The sequence below is a fragment of the Lepidochelys kempii genome, chromosome 10 (genome assembly GCF_965140285.1).
Source record: "Lepidochelys kempii isolate rLepKem1 chromosome 10, rLepKem1.hap1, whole genome shotgun sequence".
Lineage (NCBI taxonomy): Eukaryota > Metazoa > Chordata > Testudines > Cheloniidae > Lepidochelys > Lepidochelys kempii.
In genome coordinates this window covers 38,962,353-38,978,145 of record NC_136389.1, presented here as the reverse complement: position 1 = coordinate 38,978,145, position 15,793 = coordinate 38,962,353, and the positions used below count along the sequence as shown (strand labels likewise).

The following is a 15,793-nucleotide window of genomic DNA, read 5'->3' as shown; positions in this document are numbered from 1 at the left end:
ACCATAAACGTCTCCCCCTTACTCTCACAGAGCTCGTGGAGCACACAGCAAGCAGCAATAACAATGGGAATATTGGTTTTGCTGAGGTCTGAGCGAGTCAGTAAACTGCGCCAGCGATCCTTTAAATGTCCAAATGCACATTCTACCACCATTCTGCACTTGCTCAGCCTATAGTTGAACAGCTCCTGACTGCTGTCCAGGGTGCCTGTGTACGGCTTCATGAGCCAGGGCATTAAGGGGTAGACTGGGTCCCCAAGGACAACTATAGGCATTTCAATATCTCCAACAGTTATTTTCTGGTCTGGGAAGTAAATCCCTTCCTGCAGCGGTTTAAACAGACCAGAGTTCCTGAAGATGCGAGCGTCATGAACCTTTCCCGGCCATCCCATGTTGATGTTGGTGAAACATCCCTTGTGATCCACCAGTGCTTGCAGCACCATTGAAAAGTACCCCTTGCAGTTTATGTACTGGCTGCCCTGGTGCTCCGGTCCCAAGTTAGGGATATGCATTCCGTCTGTAGCCCCACCACATTTAGGGAATCCCATTGCAGCAAAGCCATCTAGTATGACCTGCACATTTCCCAGAGTCACTACCTTTGATAGTAGCAGCTCAATGATTGCATTGGCTACTTGCATCACAGCAACCCTCATAGTAGATTTGCCCACTCCAAATTGATTCCCGACTGACCGGTAGCTGTATGGCATTGTAAGCTTCCACAGGGCTATTGTGACTCGCTTCTCAACTGTGAGGGCTCCTCTCATCTTGGTATTCTGGCGCTTCAGGGCAGGGGAAAGCAAGTCACAAAGTTCCATGAAAGTGCCCTTACGCATGCAAAAGTTTCGGAGACACTGGGAATCATCCCAGACCTGCAACACTATGCGGTCTCACCAGTCTGTGCTTGTTTCCCAGGCCCAGAATCTGCGTTCCACGGCATGAGCCTGCCCCATTAACACCATGATCTCCAAATTGCAGGGGAACGTGGTTTTAGAGAAAAGTGTGTTCATGTCCTCATCACCGCACTGCTGTCGCCTCCTCGCCTGGTTTTTCAGGTGCTGGTTCTGCATACACTGCACGATAATGCGCAAGGTGTTTACAATGGTCATAACTGCTGTAGTGAGCTGAACGGACTCCATGCTTGCTGTGCTGTGGCGTCTGCTTGGGCAATCCAAGGAAAAGGGCGCGAAACGATTGTTTGCCGTTGGTCTGGCAGAACGAGGGTGACTGACAACATGGCTTACAGGGTTGGCTTACAGGGAATTAAAATCAACGAAGGGGGTGGCTTTGTGAGAAACAGAATGGCCCCCTCAAAGATAGAGCTGAAAACCTCAAAGATAGAATTCAAAACTGGGTTTAGCAGGCCGTTGATTTCACGGAGGGAGGGAGGAGAAAATGAATACAAAACAAATCTGGTCTATTTCTTGTTTTGATCCACTTCATCTATCTTTATACATTTTGCTGGCAGCAGACTGTGCAGCACGACCACTAGCCATCGTCATCTCCTGGGTGCTCGGCAGAAGACGGTGCAGTATGACTGCTGGCCATCATCTTCTGCTGGCTGCTGATTAAAAGACAGTGCACTGCCGGTAGGACTGAATCGCCATGAGACAAAACTTAAAAGGGAAATGACCTGGCTGAGTCACTCCCATGTTTGCCCAGGCGCCCCTGACCTCATCGAGGTCGGTTAAAAGAGCAGCCAGGACTACATCGATGACGGCTATCTGTCAGACTGCACTGTCTGCTGCCAAAAGTCAATAAACTGCTGCTGTGTAGCAATTCAGTACCGCGTCTGCCAGCACCCAGGAGACATACAGTGACGGTTAGCTGAGCGGGCTCCATGCTTGCTGTGGTATGGCGTCTGCACAGGTAACTCAAGAAAAAAGGTGTAAAACGATTGTCTGCCCTTGCTTTCACAGAGGGAGGGAGGGAAGGGGGGGCCTGATGGTATGTACCCAGAACCACCCGCAACAATGTTTTAGCCCCCTCAGGCATTGGGATTTCTACCCAGAATTCAAATGGGTGGCAGAGACTGCGGGAACTGTGGAATAGCTACCCACAGTGCAACGCTCTGGAAGTCGACGGTTGCCTCGGTACTGTGGACACACTCCGCCGACTACATGTACTTAGAGCATTTGTGGGGACACACACAATCGACTGTATGAAAATGCTTTCTACAAAACCGACTTCTATAAATTCGACCTGATTTCGTAGTGTAGACAAGGCCTCAGTTAAAGTTCAGGGACTGCCATTGAGTCCAACACTTCAGTGTTACTGATTATGCCAACAGGCCTAGACCAAAAATATAAGCACAAAAGAGATCTGCAAGCAGACATGCCTCTTGTGATCTGAGCACCAGCTTATTATGGCGGCACTGACCACAGCTCCATAGGTAAGGCTGAGAAGAGGTTTGCACCTTAATATTAAAATATGCTGATGCGGAGACACATCAGCTGAGAACTGTGGAGATGCCGAAGACTGGATTCCCTCATAACCCCAAAGAGGAAGAGTATAAAGGACAAGTAAAAACTTTGAGATTAAGTGATACACATTCTGAGACGTCTCAGCCTTTTCCAGAAGGAAGTGATGTGGAATAGTGGCTATCTGGAAGCTGACATTGTGCACCAGTCCTAGCCTTCCCCAGCAGAAGTAACTATAATGAATAAAAACGAGGAGTCCTTGTGGCACCTTAGAGACTAACACATTTATTTGGGCATAAGCTTTCGTGGGCGAGAACCCACTTCATCAGATGGTTCTAGCCCCCAAAAGCTTATGCCCAAATAAATTTGTTAGTCTCTAAGGTGCCACAAGGACTCCTCGATTTTTTTGCTGATACAGACTAACACGGCTACCTATAAGGAATAAGTAGAGTAGCCCTGGCTGTTGGGGAGTGCACATGTTTTTATAGACCTTCAGGGAGAATAACTTTACATTTCCCAAGGATTCTACATACCCATATATTTCTGGGCTCAGTGGGGTTCAACAGCTCAAGTATCTCCAGCTCCCAAGATGCATGCATTACCTTAAGTTTCTCCTCCTCGCTGAAGACCAATCTGGATGACAAATCCGTTTTGGAACCAGCCAGATTCCCCATCTTCTCCTGCAGTTCTCCAAGCTTTGTGTACAGTCTTTCGTTCCTATCCTGCAGCTGCACCTGGGTACACAAAACAATGTCAGTGACTCCCTATACTGAGCAGAAACAAGATCTTCTCCCCCGTGCACAGCACTGCACAGATAGGCAGGTTCAGGGAAGGGAAGAACAAACAGCTTACATGATGAGAAAACACAGCTTTCTGCATACAGTGGCTTTAACAGATTGGAAAGGGAGTTGTCAGTTGCCATTTTCATCCTGCAATTAGGATCAAGTTTTCAAAATACCTGATTCAGTATGCAGGAAAGGCACTGAAGACAAATTTGCATTTCACACTTACGTTTTCATTGGTGAGGCACTGGACCTGTTCTCGGAGGGTGCCTATGCTCTCACTCTCCATGGCACTCCTAAGATCCATGTGTTCATACAGTCGGTGCTGAAGGGCCAGGATCTTTGCCCAGTACTGAGTAAGCAATGACTGAGGAGCAAAGAAAGAATTAGAGATGGGATCTTGGTGAAAAAAATCTTTATCTGCCAATAGTTCTTTTCTCTATGGATGGCATAGACAGGGTTGCTATCAACTCAGGTTGCTAGAGGGTGTGGTTTTCATTTTGTTTATGGGGTGGAGCAAATGACTACACCTGCTCCTAGGAACTGCCAAAGAAGAAGTGACGAATAACACATCCAGTCTGGTATCCTGATTGCTCCCATGGCATGTACCAGAGGTTTCAAAGGAAAGCTCCCCCTCTTTGCTGTATAAGGGTCTCAGTAAACATCTCACATGTATATTTATTGTATCTTTCCCATATTCTTCCCATATCTGATCATATTCTTTTAAATAACTAAGGGTATGTCTACACTATGAAATTAGGTCAATTTTATAGAAGTCAATCTTTAGAAATCGATTTTATACAGTCGATTGTGTATGTCCCCACTAAGCATATTAATTCAGCAGAGCGTGTCCTCAATACCGTGGCTAGCATTGACTCACAGAGCCGTGCACTGTGGGTAGCTATCCCACAGTTCCCGCAGTCTCCGCTGCCCATTGGAATTCTGGGTTAAGCTTCCAATGCCTGATTAGGCAAAAACATTGTCACAGGTGGTTTTGGGTACATATCGTTGGTCTCCCCTCCCTCCCTCTGTGAAAGCAATCGTTTCACGTCTTTTTTCCTGGGTTACCCGTGCAGACGCCATAGCACGGATGGAGCCTGCTCAGCTCACCACTGCTGTTGTGAGCATTGTAAACACCTCACACAGTATCCTGTAGTATGTGCAGAACCTGGCTAAGAGACGCCAGCACGAGGACATTTGTGAGGACATGGACCCAGACATTTCTGAAAGCATGGGCTGTGGCAACTGGGACATCATGGCAGCAGTGGGGCTGGTTGATACAGGGGAACACCAATTCTGGGCTCGGGAAACAAGCACAGAGCAGTGGAACCGCATAGTGTTGTTGCCGGCACCTAGTGCTGAGAGGCAAAACAACAGCAGGGGTTTGTTACCCAGTATGCTTTATTTAATAATTATAATGGGGTGGAGAAGCAGAAAAGTTTATTTGCAGCTGCAAACAAGGTACAGGGAGAATAGAATTTTAAATTCTGCACACTAGAGCAGGTTATTACATATATTTTTATATTTTTAATGCTACTGCACTACACATTAGCCAATTAAAACTTTGCACAAATACTTTGCTTTCCTTATATGGGTTACAACAATGTTTATTTTTTTGCAACCTTTAATAAGCATTTTTAGCAACTTAAACAACCAGCACATTTTGTCTGGCCTTGTAGTTGTTTCTTTCCTATTATTTTTATCTTGGCGTCAGCAAACCTTACACTATAAGGCATTATTTGCGGCTGCAACATTGTTTTAAGAGCAAAAGAGCTTACTTAAACCAGCCAGGCCTGAATTCTATTAAAGGGCGTTGTGAAGAAGCCCTTAGGCCTTCAGCAGGGAGACTTCCTCGACTCTTATGGCCTTCTATCCCCCCAACTTAACTAGTGGCCATGCCCTGGGGTCTTCAACAATTCCCTTTTTTGAGAATACTTATTTTTATTGCTTGAGTTTTTTTATTTTTATTTATTTATTAGCAGGCTATGCATAAAATTAAAATTTTTAAAACTATGCAAAATAAGCATTTTTACACGGGACCACATATAATACAGTAAACATAACATGATTAATACAGGGGAAAAAAACTTAAATAATAGGCTAAACAACTCAGTTAGCCACGGGGAAAGGCCCCAACCAGAAAATAGAGAGTCTAGCCAATTTTTCCCAGTTTGCTGATGAATGCCCTTTACCAGCTGCTTTAGGCGTTGTAAATCAGCTTTTACGGATGGCCCTGCATCTGTTATATTAAAGCAACACATGCCTGCAAACTCCTGGCATAGGTGACCATGGCGTAGAAGCAAATAGTCCACAGCCAGCCTGTTTTGTAGCATACCCTGACGTACTTCCCCTAACTCATGTGAGAGTTGGGCCAGGACAGTTGAGGTTAAGTTAATGGCCTTTGCCACTGTGCAGGCAAGGTGCTCTACTGCGTGGTAATTATGCACCACAAGCCCAGAGATACCAACTAAAGAAAAGGCTAGAGCTGCTGCCTTACTCTCTGAGAATAAGGTTCTTTGAGAACGACGTTGCGTTCACTGCACTCTGGGCCAGTGCCAGCCAGGTATTTACGGGTATAATGCCTGAAACAGCAGTACCGCACATGGCCAAGATGGGGAATAAAATATACCCCTTCATTTTTTTTTTTTTTGCCTTTTTGGCGGATTGCTGTTTAAACAGTAATTTTAGTCCAAGATTCTCAGTGGAGGGGGCTGAATGCACAGTCCACCTTTCAGCCGGGGCGGGGGGGGGGGGTTGACACCGCTTTCAGCCAGGTATAATGAATTCAATTCTTGTGTCCCTCAACCTTTGCTGCCGTGTGGGAGACCAGCAGAACGGTATAGGGTCCCTTCCACTTTTCCTGGAGCGGCTCGTCTTTCCAGGTACGTACGAGCACTGAATCATCAGGCTGCAGGGAGTGGATGGGCGAGTCCAAGGGTAGAGGCTGGGAATCCTTAGTATACCTGTGAAGAGACAAAAGAACAGCAGACAGAGAACACATATACTGAGACAGAAACCCATTTCCCAATTTCCACTTTCCCCCTGACACAACCGGTGTACCATTCATAGGCCATGCCCTTCCAAACATAATTTTAAAGGGACTGAGCCCTAATTTACCCTTTGGGAGAGCACGGATGCAGAGCAGAACTAGGGGCAGGGCATCAGGCCACCGTAGGGAGGCCTCCTGGCATACTTTTGAGAGATATCGCTTAAGGGTCTGATTGGTCCACTCCACTACCCCACTGGCTTGCAGTCTCTAGGGTGTATGGAGTTTTCAAGGAATCTGTAAGCGTTTGAGATGCTTTGGACGATTTTTGACGTGAAGTGTGTTCCACTGTCAGATTCCATTTACTGAGGAAGTCCAAAGCGAGGAATAATTTCCTTAACAAACTTGAGAGCCACTGTCCTGGCAGTGCAATTGCGATATGGAAAGGCTTCCGGACATCCGCTGAATCTATCCACTATAACAAGGAGACACGTAAACCCTTGGGTCCGGGGAAACTCAGTAAAGTTTATTTACCACACCCATCCGGGGCCTGGAGTGGGTTCCAGGGCCGTTGGTGGTACTGGGTGTCCTGGTCGGGGGTTATTTTTTTGACAGACTAGGCATTTTGCCTGTACCTGGGCAGCCAGGGGTTTGAGTTTGGAGGTTATGAAGTACTTTCCCATTAGTTGGATAAGTGCCTCCCTCCCAGCATGAGTGGTTTGATATAATTTTTGTAATATTGGCAGAATTAGGCCCTTTGGTAAGAGGACTTTCCCTTCCGGGGAATGAAGCCACCCCTCCTTTTCCTGGAGACCAAGTTTGTCAGCTAGCTGTTTCTTTTTTCCAGAATACTGAGGGGTCGGGAGCTCCCTCACTGATGGGATAAGGGCATACATATAGGTGTTCTCAGTCTGAGGGGACATCAGGGTGGCAGCATGCTTTGCCTCTCTATTTGCCCTGGCATTACCCCAGCCACATCTTGATCCTCCCTCTGATGGGCATTACAGTGTACCACTGCCACTTCCAAAGGGAGTTGCACTGCCTCTAGAAGCCAGAGAATTTGGGGCCCGTAGTTGACTGGGGAGCCTTGGGCTGTCAGCATTCCCCTCTGCTTCCACAGGCCAGCATGAGCATGCAGCACACTAAAAGCATATTTGGAATTAGTAAAAATATTGACCCGTTTTTTTTTTTGGACAGTTTGAGTGCACGGGTCAGGGCCACTAGCTCAGCCAACTGGGCAGAGGTCCCAGCAGGCAAACTTTCAGCTTTTACGGTGTTATTGAGGGTCACAATAGCATAACCCGCCTTTTTTTGCCCATTTATTACTATGCTGCTACAATCAGTGTACCACTCATAATCTGCATTTGGGAGGGGCACATCCTTCAAGTCCGGGGGGCTAGAATATTGGGTATTTATGATTTTTAAACAGTTATGTTTCTGTTTTTCAGTTTCTGGTAAGAGGGTGGCAGGGTTAAGGGATGGACAAGGCTGCAGCGTGATCTCAGGGTTCTTTAAGAGCTTTGCTTGGTACCTTGCTATACGCGCTTGTGTGAGCCAGAGGCCGCCCTTACCATCCAGTAAAGCACGTACCATGTGTGGTGTAAAAACCTGTATTGTTCCCCCTAGTGTCAGTTTCTCTGCTTTTGCCAGGGTCAGGGCGGTGGCTGCCACTGCCCGCAGGCACACTGGCCAGCCCTTGGCTACTTGGTCCAGTTGTTTAGAAAAATATGCCACCGGATGTTTCCATGCCCCTAGCAGCTGTGTGAGTACTCCCAGAGCCACCCCCTTTCATTCATGTACATACAACTGAAATGGTTTGGAGAGATCTGGCAGACCTAGAGCCGGGGCTTTCATTAGCTTTTTTTTTTAGGATTTTAAATGCCCTGTCAGCCTCTGGGGTTCAATGAAAGGGGTCATGGTCTGCTCCTTTTACACAGTTGTACAGGGGTCTAGCCCATAGTCCAAACTCTGGGATTCATATCCTACAGAAGCCTGCCATTTCCAGAAATGCTCTGAGCCGCTTGCGATTACTCGGGATAGGAACTTGGCATATGGCTTTCTTCCTTTTATTTGAAAGCTGGCGTTCCCCCTGCCGTATGTAGAACCCGAGGTACTGTACCTGCGGGAGAACAATCTGAGCCTACTTTGTGCTACCTGATATCCTTGGAGTCCCACAAAATTCAGGAGACGCACAGTGGCTTTAAGGCAAGGGGTTAAGCCCACAGTGGCAATTAACAGATCATTTACGTATTGCAAAAGGAGGGCTTCCTTATTATCCCACTCCTCTGGGTCCCCCTCTAGAGATGGGAAAACCATTTCCCACCCAGCTCTAGCACTTAACTCCCTGTGGTTCCTCTGAGAACCGCAGCCTATGGAAACAGCTAGTTTGGCTGAATGGGACAACTGTGTTACGCTTTGGGCTATTTAATCTCTTTTACCCCATTTCAATCAGATGCTTCCTGCATGTGTTGTCCCAAGTCTTCCTGACTATGCTCCAGCAGCATACACCTGAGCTGGCCTGAGTGAGGTCGCCCGTCGCACCTCCACCCTCTCTTAAGCATCATCTTCACAACACCCCTAGTTTCAGCCTGCTCAAGAAACAGACAATATATTCCTCCCCAATTTAGGCCTTTTACAAGACAGTACAATATTTTACTCACTAGGCCATCAAGCAGTAAAGAATTTTTACTTAAACTGCTTGTATACCATCTCTCATCCTGCTTGTGCAGCCCTTTTAATTAATACACGGCATTCCATGAATGCAGACCATATAATAGGAAAGGCCTGCATGGTGCAGCTTATACACTGTGAGCCAGATTCTGAGCTCAGTCACAACAGTGTAAATCCATTGACTAGGATGGAGTTACTTGGGGTTTACACAAGTGTGACAGAGATCGTACACTGGCCCCGAATGCAGAAAAATGGCCACTAAGACAACATTCACCTGTAGTTGATCATTCAATTTGGATATGGGGAACCTGCCAGCTGATTGACAACCCAGTAGAAAGCCACCAGGGACTTCTTCAGCAGAGGCTTCTCTCTTAACCTCACTGAGAACCTGTGGGGTGGGAGTTTCTCTGCTCCAGGAAGATCCACAATTTTCAGCTAGCACCAGACTGGATTAGGCTATTTATGGAGATGCTGTGAGAGAGACAGGAAAAATCAGTTAGAACTCAAAGAACTGAGGCAGTTAGTTAGAGGCGCCAGGATCTGAGAGTCTCCAGAGTCATGCAGAGCAGGGAACTTGTTTGACTCTGCAGACTCTGCTACCAGAAGCTAGGTAGACAAAGGATTGGCTCACAATCTAAAGGGAGGCTTGAGAGTCCGAAAGAATGGAAAAGAGCAAAGCTTTCAGATATGTTTCCTGCACCTTCCTCTGAAGCATCTGGTACTGGCCACTGTGAGGCACAGGATACTGGATTAGATGAACCACTGGTCTGATCAAGTACAATTCCTAGGTCAAGTCTTAGCACTTCCTCAGTTAACACTTAGCAATGGTAAGTTGGCTACATTTGAACATAATTTATAGGGGACAAAGAAATAAACATGAGAAAATGCATTAAGAGACAGATGTGAAAACCCAAACACTGAAACCCTAGGTCCACTCTCACCACCTGCAGGTTAAAGTGAGTGATGATGCTGGAATGGTTCGAAGTCGGCCCATAGTCACTCTCAGCCCCAGTTCTGCGTGCCCAGCCCTGGCAGAATGCTGTGGTGGCTTCTGCTGCTGAGGAGATCATCATATGGGACAGACCCTGACAACCAAGAGAGCATGACTGGCTGACACAGCTGGTATTTGAGTGCTGATAACTACATGGGCTAGAATCATGGCCCCCATGTCCTCTGATTTACATCTGACCCAAATTATGTGGCAGGAATCCCAGTATCACATGGTTCTAATGCCACAAGGCATCCCCCATGACTGTCCTCACTCTAGGACAAGCTGATATGACTAGGACAGTATCCCTTCTTTCTGGGATATTAAATTTCTCTCCCACTATTGGGCAGGGAGGGAGGTGACTTTACATTTAGGAGAGGAAGTTGAATTCTTTATTCCCCATCCCAGAAAACCTTGAGTCCATTGATTCACAGATTCCAGGGCCAGAAGGGACTATTGTGATCATCTAGGCTGATCTGCTGTATAACACAAGCCATAGAACTTTCCCAAAATAACTCCTAAAGCAAATATTTTAGAAAAAACCTCCAATCTTGATTTTAAAATTATCAGTGATCGAGAATCCATGACTGTTGGTAAATTGTTCCAATGGTTAATTACCCTCACTGATAAAAATGTATACTTTATTTCCTGTCTGATTTGTCTAGCTTCAGCTTCCAGCCATTGGATCATGTCATACCTTTTTGCCTGCTAGATTAAAGAGCCCATTATCAAATATTTGTTCCTCATGTAGGTATTTACAGACTGTGATCAAGTCACCCCTTAACCTTTTTTAGTTAGTTGCCCCACTGCATCCTTACCACATGGAGAAGTATATTAGAATATGTTTCCAGTAAAAATATAATACTTTAAGCCTTTGAAGTATCATTCGATTTAGAGATGACCTAAACCAAAACCCATACCCAAACACCCCCATGCTCTTATTTAAGCTCCATGCTCCAGGATAGGTAATAGATACTGTTGGACAATCTACTTTTCTTGCATTTCTTTCTTGATCTCTACAATACTTGCAACCTCTGTCCCATCCTCTTGTCAACAGGATGTCATAGAATCATAGAAGATTACGGTTGGAAGAGACCTCAGGAGGTCATCTAGTCCAACTCCCTGCTCAAAGCAGGACCAACCCCAATTAAATCATCCCAGCCAGGGCTTTGTCAAACCGGGCCTTAAAAACCTTGGTCCTTGAACCTTATCCAAGCTGCATCTGATAGGTTTGGGAGGATCCCTCCTAGCTAACTTTGTCCAGCTGAGCCAAGGGGTGGAAAGATGGCCAAATTCTGAAGCAAGACACATTTTGAAGTTAGCTCTTCCAAAAGCCATTTGCTTGCCCAAATTAAATAATGTCCTAGGAGAAGTGAGGGCCCTCCACTGCCCAACAGCCATTTGACTGGTGGTGATCTTCAAAGGGAGTCCTGTCTAGTCCTTCTCAGCCCTCATTCACACTCAGAAATAGCTCCAGCTCAGCCATCAATGAAGATACATCAGTGCTGCCTCCTAAATGTAGACCAAGACCTAAAGGAGTTTCCACCAACTGAACTAGTCAGTGTGTACCCCTGGATATCAGTGAGATAAATTGTAATTAGTTCAATCAGTGCCAACTCTAGTTTGCTCTTGTCTACATGGTACAGCCACACGATTACTGGCTACCAGTGGCTGAGCTGGGATTATTCCCAAGCATAGATAATACTTTAGTCAGAATGGCAGTTGAGATGTGAGACCATAATGGTGGTGTGCAGGCCATGATGGTTAAAGCTGGGAGAACTTGATGAGTGATTGTCCAGAGTTAAAGAAATGCAAGTTCTTAATCCCCATGGTTTGTTATCCTTTTCATTATCTCTATTATTCCTATTGGTCACATGAGTTTAGATAAGAACCTGTCTCTTATGTGTGGATAAAATGCAATGCTCTGAGAGAGCCACAAGTCTGAGCAACTTCTCAATGTCTGTCCAAACCTAGACTCAAAAAGACAGGGAGTGAAGAAAACAGAGGAATAGGGGAGAGATGTGTGATGTTGCACTCCAGATGATTTTATGAACATATCCTAATGAGTGTGAATATAATGTAACTGGAATATGCTTCATGCAAAAGGTCTCTTGTAAGGTATCATCACAAAGCTTATAATCTACTGAGTGTGGTCATACTATTTGTATAAATGTAACATTCTTGTATCTGAAACTAGAAATATGAAATATAACTGAGTTCCTATTGTAATTATGCAAAGTGTGGGCCATTAATGGTGGTTTGGAATCTTGATGGCTCCCATCAATTAGGACAATTGACTGTAGATGGCTCTGTTTATTTGCAAGCCTTCCTGGGAGTCAGGCTGGGAAGAATGAAGGCTTGGGGTCTCACAGGATATGTGACCATGTCACCTGGTACTGAAATCCATCTTAAACCTGGGGCTTTTCCATTTAGAAGGAGGGGTGCGGATCTAAAGAGACAAAAGATTCCTGCCTTGTGCCAAAGCTATATAAGGGGGTGGAACAGAACAAAGGGCGCTGCAGTCATGAGAAATCCCCTAGCTACCACCTGAGCTGGAACAAGTACTGTACCAGGGGAAAGGATTGGGCCCAGACTAGAAGACGGCCAGTCTGTCAAAGAAGCTTATTGGAACATCTCTGAGGGTGAGATTTGTCTGCATTTAGTTTCCTTCTGTATTAGGCTTAGACTTGAGTGTTTTATTTTATTGTGTTTGGTAATTCACTTTGTTCTGTCTATTATAACTTGGTACCACTTAAATCCTACTTTTTGTATTTAATAAAATTACTTTTTAACTTGTTAATTAACCCAGAGTATGTATTAATACCAGGGGGAGGGGGAGCAAACAGCTGTGCATATCTCTCTATCAATGTTATAGAGGGCGAACAATTTATGAGTTTACCCTGTATAAGCTTTATACAGGGTAAATTGGATTTATTTGGGATTTGGACCCCATTGGAAGCTGGGTATCTGAGTGCTGGAGACAGGAGTACTTCTTCAGCTGTTTTCAGTTAAGCCTGGAGCTTGTGTGGGATGTGGTTCAGACTTGGATCTGTGTTTGCAGCAGGCAAGCATATCTGGTTCAAACAAGGCAAGGTACTGAAGTCCCAAGCTAGCAGAGAAAACAGGCTCAGAGGTAGTCAAGGCGCATCAGGTGGCAGTCCCAAACAGGTTTCTGTGACTGAACCCATCACAGGATGGATACCTTGATGTAGGCTCTATCTTGAGCAGGGTATACCAGCTCTACATTAGTGGCATCTGGTCCAGGTTGCTTGAGAAGATCCTTCAGCACCCTCACTGTATATTTCATACATGGACATAGAAAGGGACCAAGTGACAGAGTCATTCCAGGGCTTATGGAAAGGAGAACCTAATGAAACATGCAATTATGGCTTATTCTTCTGCAAAAGCAATGGACACCACTAAAGTGATTTCACAAGATGATTAAAACAGTGACAGGAATTCATAGTCTCTTCACACCTACAACCACATCCACATACCAGTGCTGGGATATACAAAAGCTGATAGTGGGTGTTTCAGTGAATGAATAATGAGACCCACATCCCCATCTGCCAAGCACAGTTGGTCCTATTCTACATCTAAAACTTATGTTGACCTAGCTACATCACTCAGAGGTGTGAAAAATGTGTAGTTAAGCCGACCAAAGTCCCAGTATAGACACCACTAGGTCAATGGAAGAATGCTTCTGTCAACCTAGCTACCACCTCTTGAGGGGGTGGATTTATTACAGAAATGGAAAAACCCCTTCTGCAGCTGTAGCAGGTGTCTAATGCTACAGTGCTACAGCAGCATAGTTGCAGCTGTGCTGATGTTGTGCTTGTAGTGTAGACATGGCATGAGAATCCAAGGCTAGTTCTCTGATTCCAGAATAACCTCTGAGCATAATCAGAGGCCTGGTCAACACTAGAAAATTAAGTTGGCATAATTCCTATGTTCAGGGGTGTGAAAAATCCACCCCCCTAAACAATGTAATTAAGCCAACCCGTGTGGGGAGCACTAGACTGATGGAAGAATTCTTCCATCGATCTAGCTACCATCTCTTGGGGAGGCGGACTACTTACTATGCCAATGGGAGAATCCCTCCCATTGGCACATAGGTAGTGTCCACACCGAAGTGCTACAGAGGCGCAGCTGCAGCAACACAGCAGTGCCACTGTAGCACTTTAAGTGTGGACAAGTCCAGAGTCACTTACTCAGACACCAGTTCTGGGATGCATATGAAGCCTTGATTCACCCATCAAGTGATTACCTTCCACTCTGCTTCCATCCTACAATCGCTGCACAATCCACATAAAAGCACCAGCACTCTCAACCTCTGAGGGTACATCTACACTGGAAAATAAAATAAAATAAATAAAAACAAACCATGACAGCAAGTCTCAGATCCTGGATGGACTGGTTTGGACTCAAGCTAACAGGGTTAAAAATTGCAGTTGTTTGGGCTTGGGTTGGAGCCTGAGCTCTGAAACATGGAGAGCTCAGATGCCAGACCGAGTGGGAATGCCTACTGTGCTATTTTTAGCTCCTAGCATAGCCTTGCAAACCCAAATCAGTTGGCCTAGGCTCTCGGACTCACTGCAGTGGTTTTTTGGTGGTTGTATTTCACACTGTACACATACTCTGAGAAACGAGTATCAGAGGAGTAGCCGTGTTAATCTGGATATCCAACGAAGTGGGTATTCACCCACAAAAGTGTATGCTCCTATACGTCTGTTAGTCTATAAGGTACCACAGGACTCTTTACCGCTTTCTGAGAAACCAGATTCTCAAGCCTATACAGTATAGCAACCAGTACCACCAGTTCAGACAATTTCACCAAACTACTTCATAAATGCTTTAACACTTGTGCTGAGTTGCAGGCTTCTGGTTCAACTAGATCTCTTTGTTTTTGCTTTATGTTCCTGACTCTTCAAAATAGCATAACACTGAAAACCACAGACAATATGTATTATGGGATTTAATAATTGTAGGTGTTTTAAAACCTTTTAACTGAGCATCCAGGGACCTTACAAATGGTTTTCTCTATCAGCTGTGCTCAGTAATTTCTCCTTCTTAAGTTAGTAAACTTGTGTATTGTGATAGTTAGAGAACACATGAGAAGATGATTTTTATCAGGGTGGATAAAAATCAATGATTTCTTTAAAAAAATCAATTTCTTTTATTTAAATCAGTTTTTTTTTAATAAAATGCTTTTTTAGGAGAAAAAAACACCTATCTAAAGATAGTTTTAATTAAGATACATTATAGCTCAAAGATATCTCATCATGGAATCAGAGTAGCAGCCGTGTTAGTCTGTATTCGCAAAAAGAACAGGAGTACTTGTGGCACCTTAGAGACTAACCAATTTATTTGAGCATAAGCTTTCATGAGCTACAGGAATGCATCCGATGAAGGGAGCTGTAGCTCACGAAAGCTTATGCTCACATAAATTGGTTAGCCTCTAAGGTGCCACAAGTACTCCTTTTCATCATGGAATAGGGATTATAAATTCTAATTCTATAGTATGAGACAATATAGTCATGTAATATTTAAGAAAAGTTTTGTAAAGGAGTTCCAATAGTTCATGGATTAGGGACCCAATCTTATGGGATTCCAGGGGCTTCTGTATAGATTTAGGTTAATCTTTCAATCTACCCAATGGGACTCAGTGCTTAGTCTAGAAGATACCATCAGAGATGCTCAGTTTTGAAGTTCTCAAACTGTGGATTTGTGTCTCCAGAGATAACATGCTTGTTAATAGCAAAAATGTTTTTAAATAAATAATATATAGGAGGTGAGAAACAACAGACCTCAACCCTATTGTCCCTCTGCAAATTTGTGTAGAGTCAATCCCTTACCTATCTCTAGAAGTGAGAAGTTTCAAAAAGTTCAACGAATAGAAGATTCATAGATCTGGACAAAGAGAATTCTGGAGATAAATGTGAGAAGGGAGGGA

The 15,793-nt window shown here is 44.8% G+C and overlaps 1 protein-coding gene across 17 annotated transcripts in view; it reads right to left on the bottom strand.

Annotated features, from left to right (window-relative positions):
* The window catches only part of CCDC78 (coiled-coil domain containing 78), a 127,188-nt gene that overhangs the window by 93,912 nt on the left and 17,483 nt on the right, over positions 1-15,793 (bottom strand). For 8 of the 17 annotated variants that reach the window (XM_073363046.2, XM_073363033.2, XM_073363035.2 and 5 more), the window contains 4 exons: positions 9,127-9,323; positions 6,003-6,159; positions 3,426-3,563; positions 3,017-3,148 (listed from right to left, as the gene is read on the bottom strand). In XM_073363046.2, coding sequence (XP_073219147.1) covers positions 3,017-3,148; positions 3,426-3,563; positions 6,003-6,159; positions 9,127-9,140 — 441 coding nt within the window. In that variant the 5' untranslated portion in view covers positions 9,141-9,323. Of the gene's footprint in view, positions 1-3,016; positions 3,149-3,425; positions 3,564-6,002; positions 9,107-9,126; positions 9,324-9,793; positions 11,093-13,042; positions 13,585-14,107; positions 14,191-15,793 lie in introns of those variants that run through there. The other 9 variants (XR_012161205.2, XM_073363049.2, XM_073363050.2 and 6 more) reach the window with 6 other exon arrangements.